This window comes from Prinia subflava, chromosome 3, assembly GCF_021018805.1.
Source record: "Prinia subflava isolate CZ2003 ecotype Zambia chromosome 3, Cam_Psub_1.2, whole genome shotgun sequence".
Classification (NCBI taxonomy): Eukaryota; Metazoa; Chordata; class Aves; order Passeriformes; family Cisticolidae; genus Prinia; species Prinia subflava.
In genome coordinates this window covers 20,414,909-20,428,265 of record NC_086249.1, presented here as the reverse complement: position 1 = coordinate 20,428,265, position 13,357 = coordinate 20,414,909, and the positions used below count along the sequence as shown (strand labels likewise).

Sequence of the window (13,357 nt, the reverse complement as noted above, 5' to 3'; positions counted from 1 at the left end):
CACTGAGCATTTCCCCCCAGACCAGACATGCAATATGCTCCCTCCCCAGCCATCTGCCTCTGCTGGAGGCACCTTTACAGTCCCAAAGTCTTCTGTTTTTCCAAGTCTTTTACTGTCCATAATATGGTCAGCAATGTCTAGTTGGTGACTGTACTGAGAGCTGGCCAGAAAAAAAAATCCTGGCATACACAAATCTCTTTAGCCTGTAGACAGATATCTTCTGTAGGGGCAAAAATCAAACCATCCTCCTGCCTGGCAATCACTCTGTTTCCACTAGGGGACCCCATTAGCTCCTGATCTGGTGGACACAGTCTTTACCAGCTGAAGATGCAGGTTCATAGTATACACCTGCTCACCACCACCTTCCCACCACCTAAATTACAGCTGGATTGCCCTCTCCAATCGAACCTCTTGAGGCTTTGACAAGGCTAAGTGTGTCCCACGCTCTGGGTGTGCTCTGTCATTTCCTTTTGATGGCTGCAAGTTCTCTGCTCCACCCTGTTGCTCTCTCTGGATAAGGCTGGAGGCTCCTCAGAACACCTCCTCTGGTGCTGGGCCAGCTGCAGGAGGACAGCAGAGAGCCCTGCTCCTCCAGGGCCTCCTCCTGCTAGGAGAGGTCACAACCAGGTGCATCATGAGCTTCCTACAGCTTCAGGCTCCCGAGGAACTCTCAGCTTGAGGAATTTCAGCCAGGAATAGCAATGACAGTCCTTTGCAAAGCATTAATTTGCAAGCATGGTGTTGTATATTTGTTTCATATGGTGCATATTATTTATATAAATAAAGGTCTTACAAACAAGGATCTGGTTTTTCATTGTTTTGGTATCATGTGGGTGAAGGAGGTAAATTGGACACAGAAGATTGATGTGTCCAAGAAGAAGAGGCACAACCTGGAAATATTAAACTGTCTTCATACTTGTAGCTTTGAGGTTATTGACAATGTCACCCAGCATATCAAGGCAGATAAATTGTTTGGGTACTTTGGAAATACTACCAAAAATCACTGAAATTACTTGAGATGCTTCTGTCATTGATGGCCAGCCTATTGTGCCCATTCATGAGTCATAATTAACCACACTGGACACAGAAGGGCTGACCCAATATGCTTCACAAAACAAGAAGAGAAGCAAAGATGTATAAAGAATCTCTCTCTTTCAACTTTTGGTATTGGCCTGTACAACAGCATTGTCATTCTCAGTGAAATTGTTAGAAAAAATTAGCATTTTCTTAAAAAGGAGTTGAGATACTGGCTTTTGCCTAAATTCCGACTAACACTGAGTTGAAGATACTCATGGAAACATGACAACAGGTGACATTGTACAGGAGGAGAAAGAAATGCAAAGAATCATGAACTACTTTAAGAATACATCCTATGTTTAGATTCTTCTGAAAATGGATTGAGTTCAGAGTGGAGTTCAGAATTATCCATATGATTCAACTGTAGGAATTTAGTTCTTTTGTGGATGAGATTGTTTTAACTGCATTTTTTCTGTTCACAAATACTGATTCATATTGTTTGTTACAAGATATTCTTTAATTTGGCTTTCTAAATTAATTCAACCTCAAACGCTCTAGGCTTCTCTGCCAAGAATAACTCCCTGGAGCGTGACTGTTATGCAGTAACATTACTTGTTTAACCTAAGATATTTTTCTTGCATTGTAGACTGTGCATATAGTGAACATTTCACTACTGATGATATATTTTTGAGACCACTTATCTTTACAGACTTATGGAGATTGTGGGTATGCTATTCTAGGTGTGTCTCCCCTTTATATGCACCTGGGCAAAAGTTAAACTCTCAAGGGGACTGTGGCAAATATACCTCTGGTCCCAGCTGCCTGAGCTGTGGGAAATGGGGTCTTGTGATTTCTGGGAGGGCATTTCCTCCCCAGACTGTGGGGAACAGCCAGAGCAGGGGCCTTGGTGCTGGCTGAAAACCCCAGTCTCCCTTGATCAACACTCCATGGTTTGCAGCAATGAACAAGGCACAGGCATATCCAGGTAGCTGTAGAAGATTGGTCCTTGAGGACAGAGGAAACGGGATGGGATGGAGACTGCTGTGGACAGCTGGGCATGGCTGCCATCTCCTGGTGCACAGGGATGTCTGACACCCTGCTGGGGGTGTTGCCTTGAAGGGATGTTGATCCATGCTTCAAACAGCTCCCAAAGCCTGTCTCTCAACAACCCTCAGAACATGTCCACAGAGGAGCAGGACACTGACATCATTCCCACAGCTGCACACAGTATTATTCCAGGTCAGTACACGGTGTCCTTGGACTTTGCAATAATAAGAAACAGATTGCCATTAAACAATGCAAAGACACACTCCAGACCCTTGCAAACACAAGACTTCTCCCTCCTTGTTTTCTCTTCCTCTCCTGCATGCTGGTATTTGGAAATCAGGATGGAAAGGGGTTTCAGGGTCATGGACTCTGGTCCCTTGTTATTTGTCCCTTCAGGGGGTTTTCAGCCTAGATGTATTTGTGTCCAGCATTGTCTTTGGGTTCATTTTTCTACTCTCCTTGTTAACGCTGACCAGTTAGCATTCCTACGAGCAGAAATGTCATTATTTCATCATATATGTATTAAATATTCACAGTGATGCAAGTCAGATTTGGTTCACAGAAGAAACATGAAGGGATTTGGCAGAGAAGAGACCCCTCGTTCAGGCAATGTGAGCAATGATGAGCAGAGCCTCTGCCAGGGAAAGAGAAAGTGGCTTGCTTCAAGAGCAGAGGTCATAGTGGATGAGGAGGAACCAAAGGGTGGCAACTATTCTGAAGGCTGCCTTCGGCTTTTAAACCTCTCATACACTTCTGTCTTAGACAGGTTTCCCCTCAGGCTTCCAAACCTGCATCAGATATGGCTAGAACTCCATTGCTGTTGCTGCTGTTGCACCCTAGTTCCAGCGCAGGGAGGGTGCTGATGTCTCCTCACTATAACCTTGTCATTAATTCACCCTTCAGAGCTATCCCACAAGCTGGCACAATGTTTTCAGCAGTCCAGAAGGCCAGAAGAAGATGAGAGCAGACCAGCTGTCTTCTGTGGTTACCTTTAAAAGCTGCTAGTGTGGTAGACCCACCTCTAGGCTCAGTAGGGGCACAGAAGGGATACAGCAGATTGCAAATTCACTGTGGCTGATAAAATTAGTGTAAAAAACTTCACTGGGCTGACCTGGAACTGGCAAGCTTCCAAATAGACCAGAGAAAGTTTGTTCTCCTGCCTTCAGTGGGAAAGGGCTGAGCCCTGGACGTGAATGGTTACAGACCCTGCTGTACTAAACTGCATGTTGATCAGGTGATTTGATTGCTCCCTAAGGAAACAAAGAGTAAACACTGTAATGTCCAGAAAGAGGACTTGTGACATCCAATACGAGGCCCTGGACAGGGGGAAGAAAACTTTATCTGCACTATACATTGCTTAGAGTTGTTTTATTTGACTAACCTAGGAGACACTCCCCAGCCAGCTGTGCTCAGCCTTAGATACACTCTCATACTGTGGGGACTGGAGCTGCTTCCTCAGCCTGCAGCTTTTCTGGCTGTCTCCATGGTCTGCTAAACATCTGGAGATTTTGGCATGGCCAAAAGATGCTATAAGCATTAATAAACTGGGAGATAGGCACGGTCCCCAGCAGCTCCTGCCTTGTTCTTCAAGTTATCATTTGTGCATGCTGTGGATGCCAGCATCAGCACGTTCCCCAGGGGGATCACACAGTGGGGCTCCTGCTTGAAGAGGCTGGAAATCATGACATATGGAGCTCCCCACATGATTCATTCAGATGATCTACATTATTTGCTGTTCAAATTCAAAACTGCTGCAAGATCCAACACACCTGCATCTTCTTTTTGCCTTCTGCCAGTAGAGAGAGCTCAGAGCTTTCAATATCTCCTACCTCACCATTCCACTCCATGTTTCCAGCAGGAAAAGCAGAGACTTTTTACTTTGTTTCCCCAGTTTCCAATGAACAGCTATGCCTCCAGAGTGTGGAATTACAAGGGAAAGTTGTGTACCAAGGAGCTGAACAAGAAAAGCAAAGTTTCCATGGTATTGACATCTTCCCTTTTATTACACTGGTTTTACAGTCATAAATAAAGATTACACTCATAAATAAAGCCTTAAAATGAAGTATTATTACAGTATTGCATAAATACTGTAATAGCATGATATATTCTCTGAGACATACACACATAGACATAAAAGTGATCTACATAAGAAATTCTGAAAGCAAGAATGCATGGCTGATTATTTCTTTGGAACAGATCAGAGTATGAAAAATGTTACGTGCTGGCCTCTCAAGAGGGCACTTGCAGAATCTGATTGCAGAAGCTGCAGATGTGGAAGGCCTGATTATGGGGCATGGTGTCCATCTCCACTGAACTCTCAGGAAGCTCTGTAAAGACCAGAGTGTCCTGGATGCCTGGCTGCATCATCCGAGCTTCCTGATGGCTTCTTCTGTGCTCCTTCTGTCCTGATCAATACTTAGCAATGCCCAGCCAGTGATGGGAGTTTTCTCTGGTGGCAGCAAGAAACTTATCAAGGCTGCTGTCTTGGTTTGGAAAGACGGGTATCTGTCAGGGAAAACTGGAGTTTCTTTTGAAATGGAGAATGTTAAACCCCCTGCCTCTAAATTATTATAATTTTGCAATTAAGAGCTTTCAGGCAAAAATATGGGAATAGGAATAACAGCTCTTTACTAGGAATATTAAAAATACAAATGCAGTAATGCCAAAAAACCCCAAGCAAGCAAACAAGCAAAAGTCCTAGAAAACCCTGACGGAGTCAGGAGTATGACCCAACACCCTGTTGGCCAGGGTGTTGGAAGCAGTCCAAATAAATCCTCCTGGAGTGACAGATGTGGTTCTGTTGGAGTAGAGATGATCCTGAGAACAGGTTCAGTGGTGGTGAGATGACCCCCGTCTTCCTCTGGATGTTTGGGATCCCTGTGTCCCCATTTTTATCTGGGTAGGGCATGGTTGGCTCCTCCCCACTGAGTGGAGCATCTCACAATGGGATGATGTAATGTGTCATGTCACTGGTGAACCTTAATGGTGAACCTTAATTAACAGAAGATATCCCTGGGAGGGTGGACAAAGTTGATGAAAAAGATAAGAAACACTGCACCACTTGGTTTTAACAGATGGTCTATTATCAGAAGGCATCCACCCTCCTCCCCTCTGGAGCTACAAGAGATAAAGAAAAAAGAAACCACCTCCCAAATGCTTTCTACAGATGAAATAGAATACACTTTTTTTTTTTGTTACATAACCCAAGACAGCCGCAGAAGAAGAGACTTCCAGGGACGGGCTTTTCTGGGCTTGTATTAATGCACAAACCAAGCTTGAAAGCATGGTGGTGATGCTCGTTAGCATTTAGTTTTCTGGAAGTGGAGGAAGCCCCTAGGAGGAAAAAAAAAAGTTAAAAATTAGATACCAAAAGCTTAAGCTGTCTCTTCAGCATAATAGAAAATTTGAGAATAAAGCATCTGCTACAGGAGATCACTCTGATCCTCCTTCAGTGTGTTAGATAATCTCCCTTGGGATACATTTCTTCAGAAAACAGGGTAGCACCTCATAATTTACTGTGCCATGTATGGCACTCCTAGAAATACAGACCATTTAGAAACAGAAGAATTTAAAAGGTGGCAACTTGCATAGCTAAATGCAGGGGAAGTGGAGCTGGATCCTTTGGAAAAGCAGATTCTTGGGGGGTTAGAAAGGGCCCCCCCAGGGGTTTCTAGTACCACACCATGTTTGCATGGCTAACTCCAAGGCTGGATCTGACAGCTCAGAGGAAACTTCTGAGTGTCTCCAGGGATGGAGGTGACTGCCTCTCTGGGTTCCAGTACAGCACCATTGCCAGGGGAGACTTTTTCCTTCTATCCTGTTGGAATTTCCTTCATTGCAGCTTGTTACCTTGTGTTACCTTGTTTTCTCTCTGTGCGTCACTGAGGAGAGTTTAGCTATGTCTTTACTGCCTTTATGTACTGGAAAACTGCAGTTAGATCCCACTTAGCCACCTTCTCTATAGGTCTAGGAAAGCCTGTTCGCTCAGCCACTCCTCGTAGGGCAAGTGCCCCAGCCCCTTGCTCTTTGCAGTGGTACTCCACCAAATCCCCTCTGGTTCCTCAGGGTCTTTCTTCCGCCAGGGAGGCCAGGGCTTGATGCAACAGTGCGTGTTTCTCTGGAGCACAAGCCTGCAATTCACTCACTTCTGCATAATTAGTAAAACAGGGCAGAGTGTTTGAAAGGGCTGAGCACACAGACATTCCCATTCCTTCTGTGCAGGGTTGGTGGTTTGTCAGAACTATTGTTGATGGGCCCTATTCACCTTCTTTTGAGGGGTGGCTTGTGTTTAGCTGAGGCAGCAGAGCAGTTGAGCAAGTGCCTGACTTCCAGCAGGCTTCTCAGCCAGCAGGGCTCTGCAGGAATCATCAAGGTTGCCTGGTTGGGACAGGCAATTTGTTAGCTGGCTCTTTAAAACCAAGACCTGAAGGGCAGATTCCCCTTGTGCTGCAGCACAGGGAACCGTGCTGAGTCAGCTGCAGTTTGTCAGCACTCACCAGCATTTAGCAGACAGCTCTGCTCAGCTCCCGGCAGGCATCGCACCACGCACATAATCGTGCTAAATTATTTAAACATCTCAGGCATTAGGAGACTCAAAAAGGCTGAAAGCCAAGGGGGAAATGTCTCCTAAACCATTACATTGCATAAAGTACTTTGTTGGATCAGCTGATTGACTGGATATTGCTACTGACTGTGTATCCTGTCACCTGAATGTCTTACTCAGACAAGAAATGGAAAGGTCGGGTCTTGAGGTACTGAATGTCCTATGTAATGTTTGTGGTGGATGGAACTGAAAATAAGTGCAATGTGTACCTTCTCCTCAGCCAGAAATAAAACAAGGCATTCGTAGCATCCTACCAACAGGTTAGTTTTGTGTCTGTGACTGTAAGTTCCTGCTTGTATCATTTTGTGTCTGTGACTCTAAGTTCTTGCCAGCAGTTTTGTACAATCCTTCCTCCACCTCCTGCCATCCATTCTGCACAGAGGGACCAGTTCAAGAAATGGCATGCCCCACGAAGGGTGGCTGAGCCCCACAGTTAACTCCAGTCCTGGTATTCTCTCCTGTTCAGTAGATTCTTTCTGAGTAGGATGTCAGTCCACACAAATAACTTCCGCAGTTGTATGGATTGCAAGAGAAAGGGAAAGGAGATCTTGGTCTGATTTCCTGTCTTATATTATCTTATATGTAAATTATATTACTTTTATCTGTAAACTTTAACCCTGAAGGTAAATCCACCCATCTGGGCTTTTGAACATGCTCAGAACTTAACTAAAATCCATGGCCCTGTCCTGAGAGGCAAAAAGAAAATACTTGAATCATGATTACAGAGCTGAAAGAGCTTTTGGGGTCAAATAGCCCTGGTAAGCTGTAAGCTAATGAACTGGTAGTTGATTTATGCAGAGGTTTGAAATAATGTACCCTTCCCTTTGTTAAAATTTGAGAGTACTGCTAAATCTCTTCTCTGCTCCTAGCCACAAAGGCACAATGTAGCAGCATAGTCCTTTGGCAATGTCTTGCCTGCTGGGCTCTCTGCTTATGCAGCATCAAGCCCATGCTTATTTTTCCTGCTATCAATTCTGCTAACACCATTGCTGGGATCACCCAAACCTCCTTTCCCTTGGATTTTTTGCATTTATTTTCACTCTTGGTGTTTTCTTCAGGTGTCTACTAACCGAAAGGATATGAAAGAGTTTTCTGAGATTCAGAATGGAGTATATAGTTACATTCTGGGGCCAATAATGGTCTTCTCCACGTTGGTATGCAACAAAATTTCTCCAGCAGTAACTGTAATCTAAGAAGAAAGATACCCAGTCACTCTTGATGAAAGGATGCCCAGTTCTTCATTAACATGTCCATGAGTCATTTGTTTCTCAGTAAGAATACAGTAAAGGACAAAGATATTCATACAAGGGGTACACAAATAGCTACACAAATAAATTAGTGGAAAGGGGAACCAAAACTCTGCAGAGTAACAATATGTCTAAAAATGAATTGCCAGATAGAGAAATTGATCATTATGGTGGCTTGAGCAACCCTTACCACAAATAGCACACTCTAGCATAAAGCCAAAAGAGAAGGAATCAGCTAGTGCAGGAGTGAAAAGGGAAGTGGGACATGCAGTCAGAGCTGGTCAGGCTCTCCTTTTGGCAGCCTTGTGCTTGAGAACACAGTAAGACAAGTTGCTTCAGTCATGAATCTTATCCCATAACTTATCCCAATGATCAGGGAAAACTTGACACTCTAAGTGAACACTCTAACACTTAGCAGTTTCATATTGATCTTACTGTTGATAGGATGGCCAGAGCTTCTGTCAATGCTCTGGTGCTATAATCCCAGAGACAGTGTCCCCCAATATAAGCAAAGTCTTTTAAAACTACATTTGACCTGGTGGGGGTTTTAGCTCCACACTCCAGTGGTAAGTATCCACACAGGTGTGTGAGGTTCATCTCTTCAGATATACATTCCTTTTTGTGAGCTGTTTGTCTGGACTGTTTTTACAGCCAAACGTTGCCAGGCAAGCAAGATAAACACACAAAAAGGCAGACATGCAAGATACATCTTCTGTGATGCATCATCTGAAAGTCTCCTTCAGACAAGTTTCCTTCTCCAGCTACCAAGGGAAACCAATTACTTGATGCAGCTGGCAAACTGATCTGCATGTGTATTCTAGGAGGGACACATTCTGTCTTGCCCAGGATTTTCCCCTGCATGTAAAGGAACTGTGGATAACGAGAAAAACCTCCAACCCTCCATGTTCAGATTTGGCAAGAGGAAATGACCATGCTGGTCCTGCTGCTGTGTAGGACTGGGGAAGAAAGAAGGCAGAAGAGAGGAACATTTTTGCACTCACTAGTCCTCCCCAAAGCCAGTCATCACCTCTGTTTCAAACTAATAGTGCACATAATCCCAGAACTTTCAATCCACACATAGACAAAGATTAGCTGGGTTACCTTTAAGATTCATGATACGTATAGTGACTCCACTCATTAGCAAGCTGCGGAGACCCCGTTGGTTACGGATATCATGGGGCCTGAACAGCCTGGCTGCATATATTTCCAAGGTCACATTAGGGTGTGACCTCAGGAACTCCACAATCCTTCTGGAGCAGCTTCCACAAGGACTGGTTGAAAGGAACCAGGTGATGAAGCAAGGAGCTTGTGGCCTGTCAATGAAATGATTTTCCAAGAAGTTGACTTCAGCATGTTGCTTAGGATTGTTCGAGCACTGGTTCCTCCAGATGGACCCTCTTCTCCACCTGATTTCGTACAGCAGGTATACCACCGGTCCACTTTGGTTAGGTGAAAAATTTGTCCTGAAGTCTGTTGGCTCTAACCTCCACCTGAAGAAGAGTACCAGCAGTACTGTGATCCCAACACTTCCATGATGTTTGGCCCCACTGTGCACTGCCCACTCTCAATATTAGCCAGGACTCTCACTCCCAGCTTTTCCCATCAGAAATGAGCAGCTTGAAGAATGTTGCAATTTAGCGATCTAAATCTGGAATTTGATGAAAACTTCAGAACACCCCCAGCACCTCCTTGAGAGCTGTTGGGTGGGTAAGGAACCCTGTCACCACTCAGAGATTAGCACCAGTCAAAGCAGTAAGGCAACTGGAAAGGAAGATGGAGGAAAGGGATAGTAAGAATGAAACAAGGCACAAGGCTGTCTCTGGAAATTGCCATGTAGCTCAGGCAGCAGTGAGTAACAGAGCTACATCTCTTACCCTTGGTTGTTCTCTCTGGGTAAGGGACCTGTGTAGAAAGGATTTGTGAGTCACTGATGATAGCAGGACAGAAAACAAAATTCTCTCTACACTTTCAGTCCAGACCCCTTTCAGTCTGTACACTCCCTGCCAAATCTCTTTTCTCTAAAAGGGCTCAGTAAGTAATCACAGCACAGCAGGATAGGCACTCTGGGATGCAGGAGGTGTGGACTCCTACCTGGAAGTTGAACTTGATGGTTGTTTAAACTATGCTGTACATGAACCCTTGCTCAGTTTAGAACATTATGGTTGATTGTATAAACACTCGAGTTCAAATTCCCTGATTTCAGCAGTAATGCATCTTTTTTTCCCTGACTAATCAAAGAGCAGAATCAAATGTCTTATCCTTTTAAATCTTCCAAACCACTTCTACAAGACAGGCAAAGCTTGAGCCATTTTCTCATTGGTACTCATAATCTTGGCAATCTAGACAAAAACATTTCCACAACTGACTTCCCATCTTTACTTAATCTGTAACCTTCTAAAAATCAAAAAAAAAATCAGTTCCAAGGAAAAAAATAATGGTACAGAAAGGAGGGTATCAAATGCATACAGGGTGGCAACACAAACCTTCCTGATTATACACATTTTATCTTCCATGGTGGCAAGCAACTTTGACCCCATGACTTATTCATCCCTTCCCAGCTGAGAGTCTAGAGGAAAACAGTTGCAGGTGATCAAGGCTACTTATTCATTTTGTTAAAATCCACCAATAGAAAACTTAAGGATCTAGGAATCATCTTTTTTTTTTTTTTTTTTTTTGATAAAATAGTTTGTTTCATTTTTAAAATTTTTAAGTGTTTATAAAATAAAAATATTTTATTTTTAGTTTTTATGTATTATACATAATATAGTAAACATTTCCTTTAAAATTTACTTAGAATTAAGATACTAAAGGCATTTGTCGGCAGCGTAGCTCTTGAAGAGACATTATGAATTATACAGGGTAAAATTACATTTTAACAGGAAGAAAATAGTTTTCCACATCAACAGAGATATGATCAACTCCTTGCACAGCCTTATTGCCCTGATTCTTTAAGCAGAATATTCTATTTATTTATCAAAATGAAAATAAAATAGATGAATACATAAGCTAACTAAATTGCTCCATTCTTAAATGCCTTTGCGATCTCCTTTCACAGAAAAAGTTCTTTGGGATTTTTAATTCTTCCTGTCATATCAAGGTTAACAAAAGTATATTAATATTTTGAAGCTGGGTCTAAGACTCAAGATATGGTAATGTACTCAAAGGCATAAAACACAAATCCACATCTGTCTCCTGTGTATCGTTGTGCCAACAAAACACATTTGTTCTACACTCCCGTCCCTTAGATACAATTACAGTAAATATCTACACTTGAATATTGAGAAATAGGCCTGCCTTTCACATAAGTGTACTTACCTCTGGCATTGGCAGCAGCCATGGGTATTTCTGGATTTGTCTGTTGCTTCCTGGGAGACTGGTGTGCCTTTATTAGTCTTACATTAGTTTCAGTTTCTATTCCTGAATCAGAATATTGTTTTTAGTTTCTGGTGAGAAGCTTTCCTCTAACTGATACACCCAAAAATGCCTTGCAGAGGAAAGGCATTACAAAAGAAATCTTCACATGGCTTAGGTAGAATCAGTCTCTGTCCTTTACAGGGTTTTTTCTGGTTTTGTAACACAATTATTTTTGGACTGATGCACGATGTAGAGATTGCCTTCCTTGGTGCCAAGCCGGATGTGGAATTTTAAAGCTAAGGGAGCTAAGGGAATTTTGAAGCTAATTTATCTGTATTCTATGCAAGATCTCAGTATTCTATTGTCAAAAAGTATTCACTTTCCTGCCAGGGCAGAGAAGAACCCAGAAGTGTACATGAATGGTAGAGTTCAGAGGGAGCAGGGATTCAGGCACTGGCAGGACTCTCTGCCAAGGAGGGAGGCCATCAGGCAGTGCCAGCACAGAGTCTGCCCTTGGGGCCTCCTCTGCTGCAAGGTCACTCCTCAGTTCTCAGCACAGGATTGTTCCCTAGTGGCTACATTATTTCCTACCATAGCAGAGGAGCAACTCAACCACTCAGAGACTGTTGAAACAAAAACGTGATTGACTATTGTGTTTTTGAGCTCCTGGGCATGATTCTCAGTGAGACCAGGAACGCTTTGGTGCTGTAGTACTCCCTTCACTGCCCTGTCCTTACAGTACATATTTACAAATAAGCAGGTGTGAATTAGGCTTAGAGATGATTAGTCTGATGTGTAAGGAATGGCTTGATTAGCAGCAGTAGTTCCTGATGGAAAACCAGCAATGTGCCACTGACAGTGGAGAAAGAAAAATGTCCAAGCAAGGAATCAGCAATGCAACATTTTCAGGTGTGTTCAGGAAGCTGAATGTGTTGTATGAGATGGTGGAAAGCCAAAAGGAAAAAAAAAAAGAAATTGGAACGATTGCTCTGTTAGCCTAATGTGAGAAGACGAATCCCTTCCAAATTCAGTAGTTGCTTTAACCCTGATAAAATCAGGAAGACAAGGTTGCCACACTTGTTTTTCACTTGAAATTTCACACTTCTAGAAGGACTTGAACATTCTGTTTATGGGGACTACACTTCAGTGAGTCAAGAGGAGGATGATGACCTCCAGAAGGATCATACCACTAGGTGGGAAACCTGTTCCTTGGTTTTTATGAGCAACCAGCAGTAATCCAATATCCCTTTAAATTGCTACATGCCTGTAGCAAGGGTTATCTATATAGGTGGAGTCTTGTATTACTCAAACAAGTGGCAAAAAATTTTTATTCTACTTCTCATGCAGTCAGTTGTGTCCCCTGACAGAAGCTGCTTAAGGTGAGAGATAAATGTGGAGGTGGTTCATGATGCTGAGCTATCGGTAACATCTGAATATATCTCAAAAGGATTTTTTTTTTGAATAACCACCACCCTCATATGCATGCCTTATGAACCTGGAGGAGTTTTGGAGGAACATACACAGCAAAGGGTACACAGAATGGTGGACAGACACTTACTCATGCCTTCTTTAAACACCAGGTTTCTTAGACCTTCATGAGAATATTCCCTCTTGTGGTAGTAAAAAGCAATGCTGTATACATATGACCAGACTCATGGGGAAAAATAACATAGAAGCTTCACAGTTTCCTCAGAACATTTTACAAAGGGCCTCCAGGATGCACACTAAGTGACAGAGAGGTGGACAGAGCATCAGGGAGCTTGGTCCCTTCAGATGTCTCCCAGGAAAGAGATTGCAGCAAAACAGGTCTGCAGCATGACTACTACAGAGGTGTTGTCTGCTGATGTGCCACTCCCTTTTCTCAAACATCTTTTAGCTTATTTGACACTCAAAACATAAGAAGTGCATCTGGTAACAAATTTGGACTGAGACAGCATCCTCAAAATGAAAATATATGGAAACAGGTTAGGGAAGAAAGAGGAGCAGAGAAGGAAAGTTAAATCAGACATCAAAGAAGAAAAAAAGGGTCAAGGTTTGAATCAGCTAAGATCCCAATTTGCAAATCTCTGAGGATTTTACAGGTACTGAG

At 43.1% G+C, this 13,357-nt stretch overlaps 1 protein-coding gene across 2 annotated transcripts; it reads right to left on the bottom strand.

The window, feature by feature from the left end:
- Window positions 1–4,050: 4,050 nt before the first annotated feature.
- Window positions 4,051–11,413, bottom strand: LOC134548996 (C->U-editing enzyme APOBEC-1-like). Of its 2 annotated transcripts, none has more exons than XM_063394309.1 (5): window positions 11,230–11,413; window positions 9,789–9,816; window positions 9,016–9,404; window positions 7,789–7,856; window positions 4,051–5,397 (listed from the first exon to the last, which is right to left on the bottom strand). In XM_063394309.1, exons 1-5 carry the CDS (start codon window positions 11,249–11,251, stop codon window positions 5,371–5,373), a joined length of 534 nt encoding a protein of 177 aa, XP_063250379.1. In that variant the 5' UTR covers window positions 11,252–11,413; the 3' UTR covers window positions 4,051–5,370. The 2 variants fall into 2 exon arrangements, with proteins under 2 accessions (XP_063250379.1, XP_063250378.1); XM_063394308.1 differs by having other exon boundaries at window positions 7,738–7,856; window positions 11,230–11,404.
- Window positions 11,414–13,357: the final 1,944 nt, after the last annotated feature.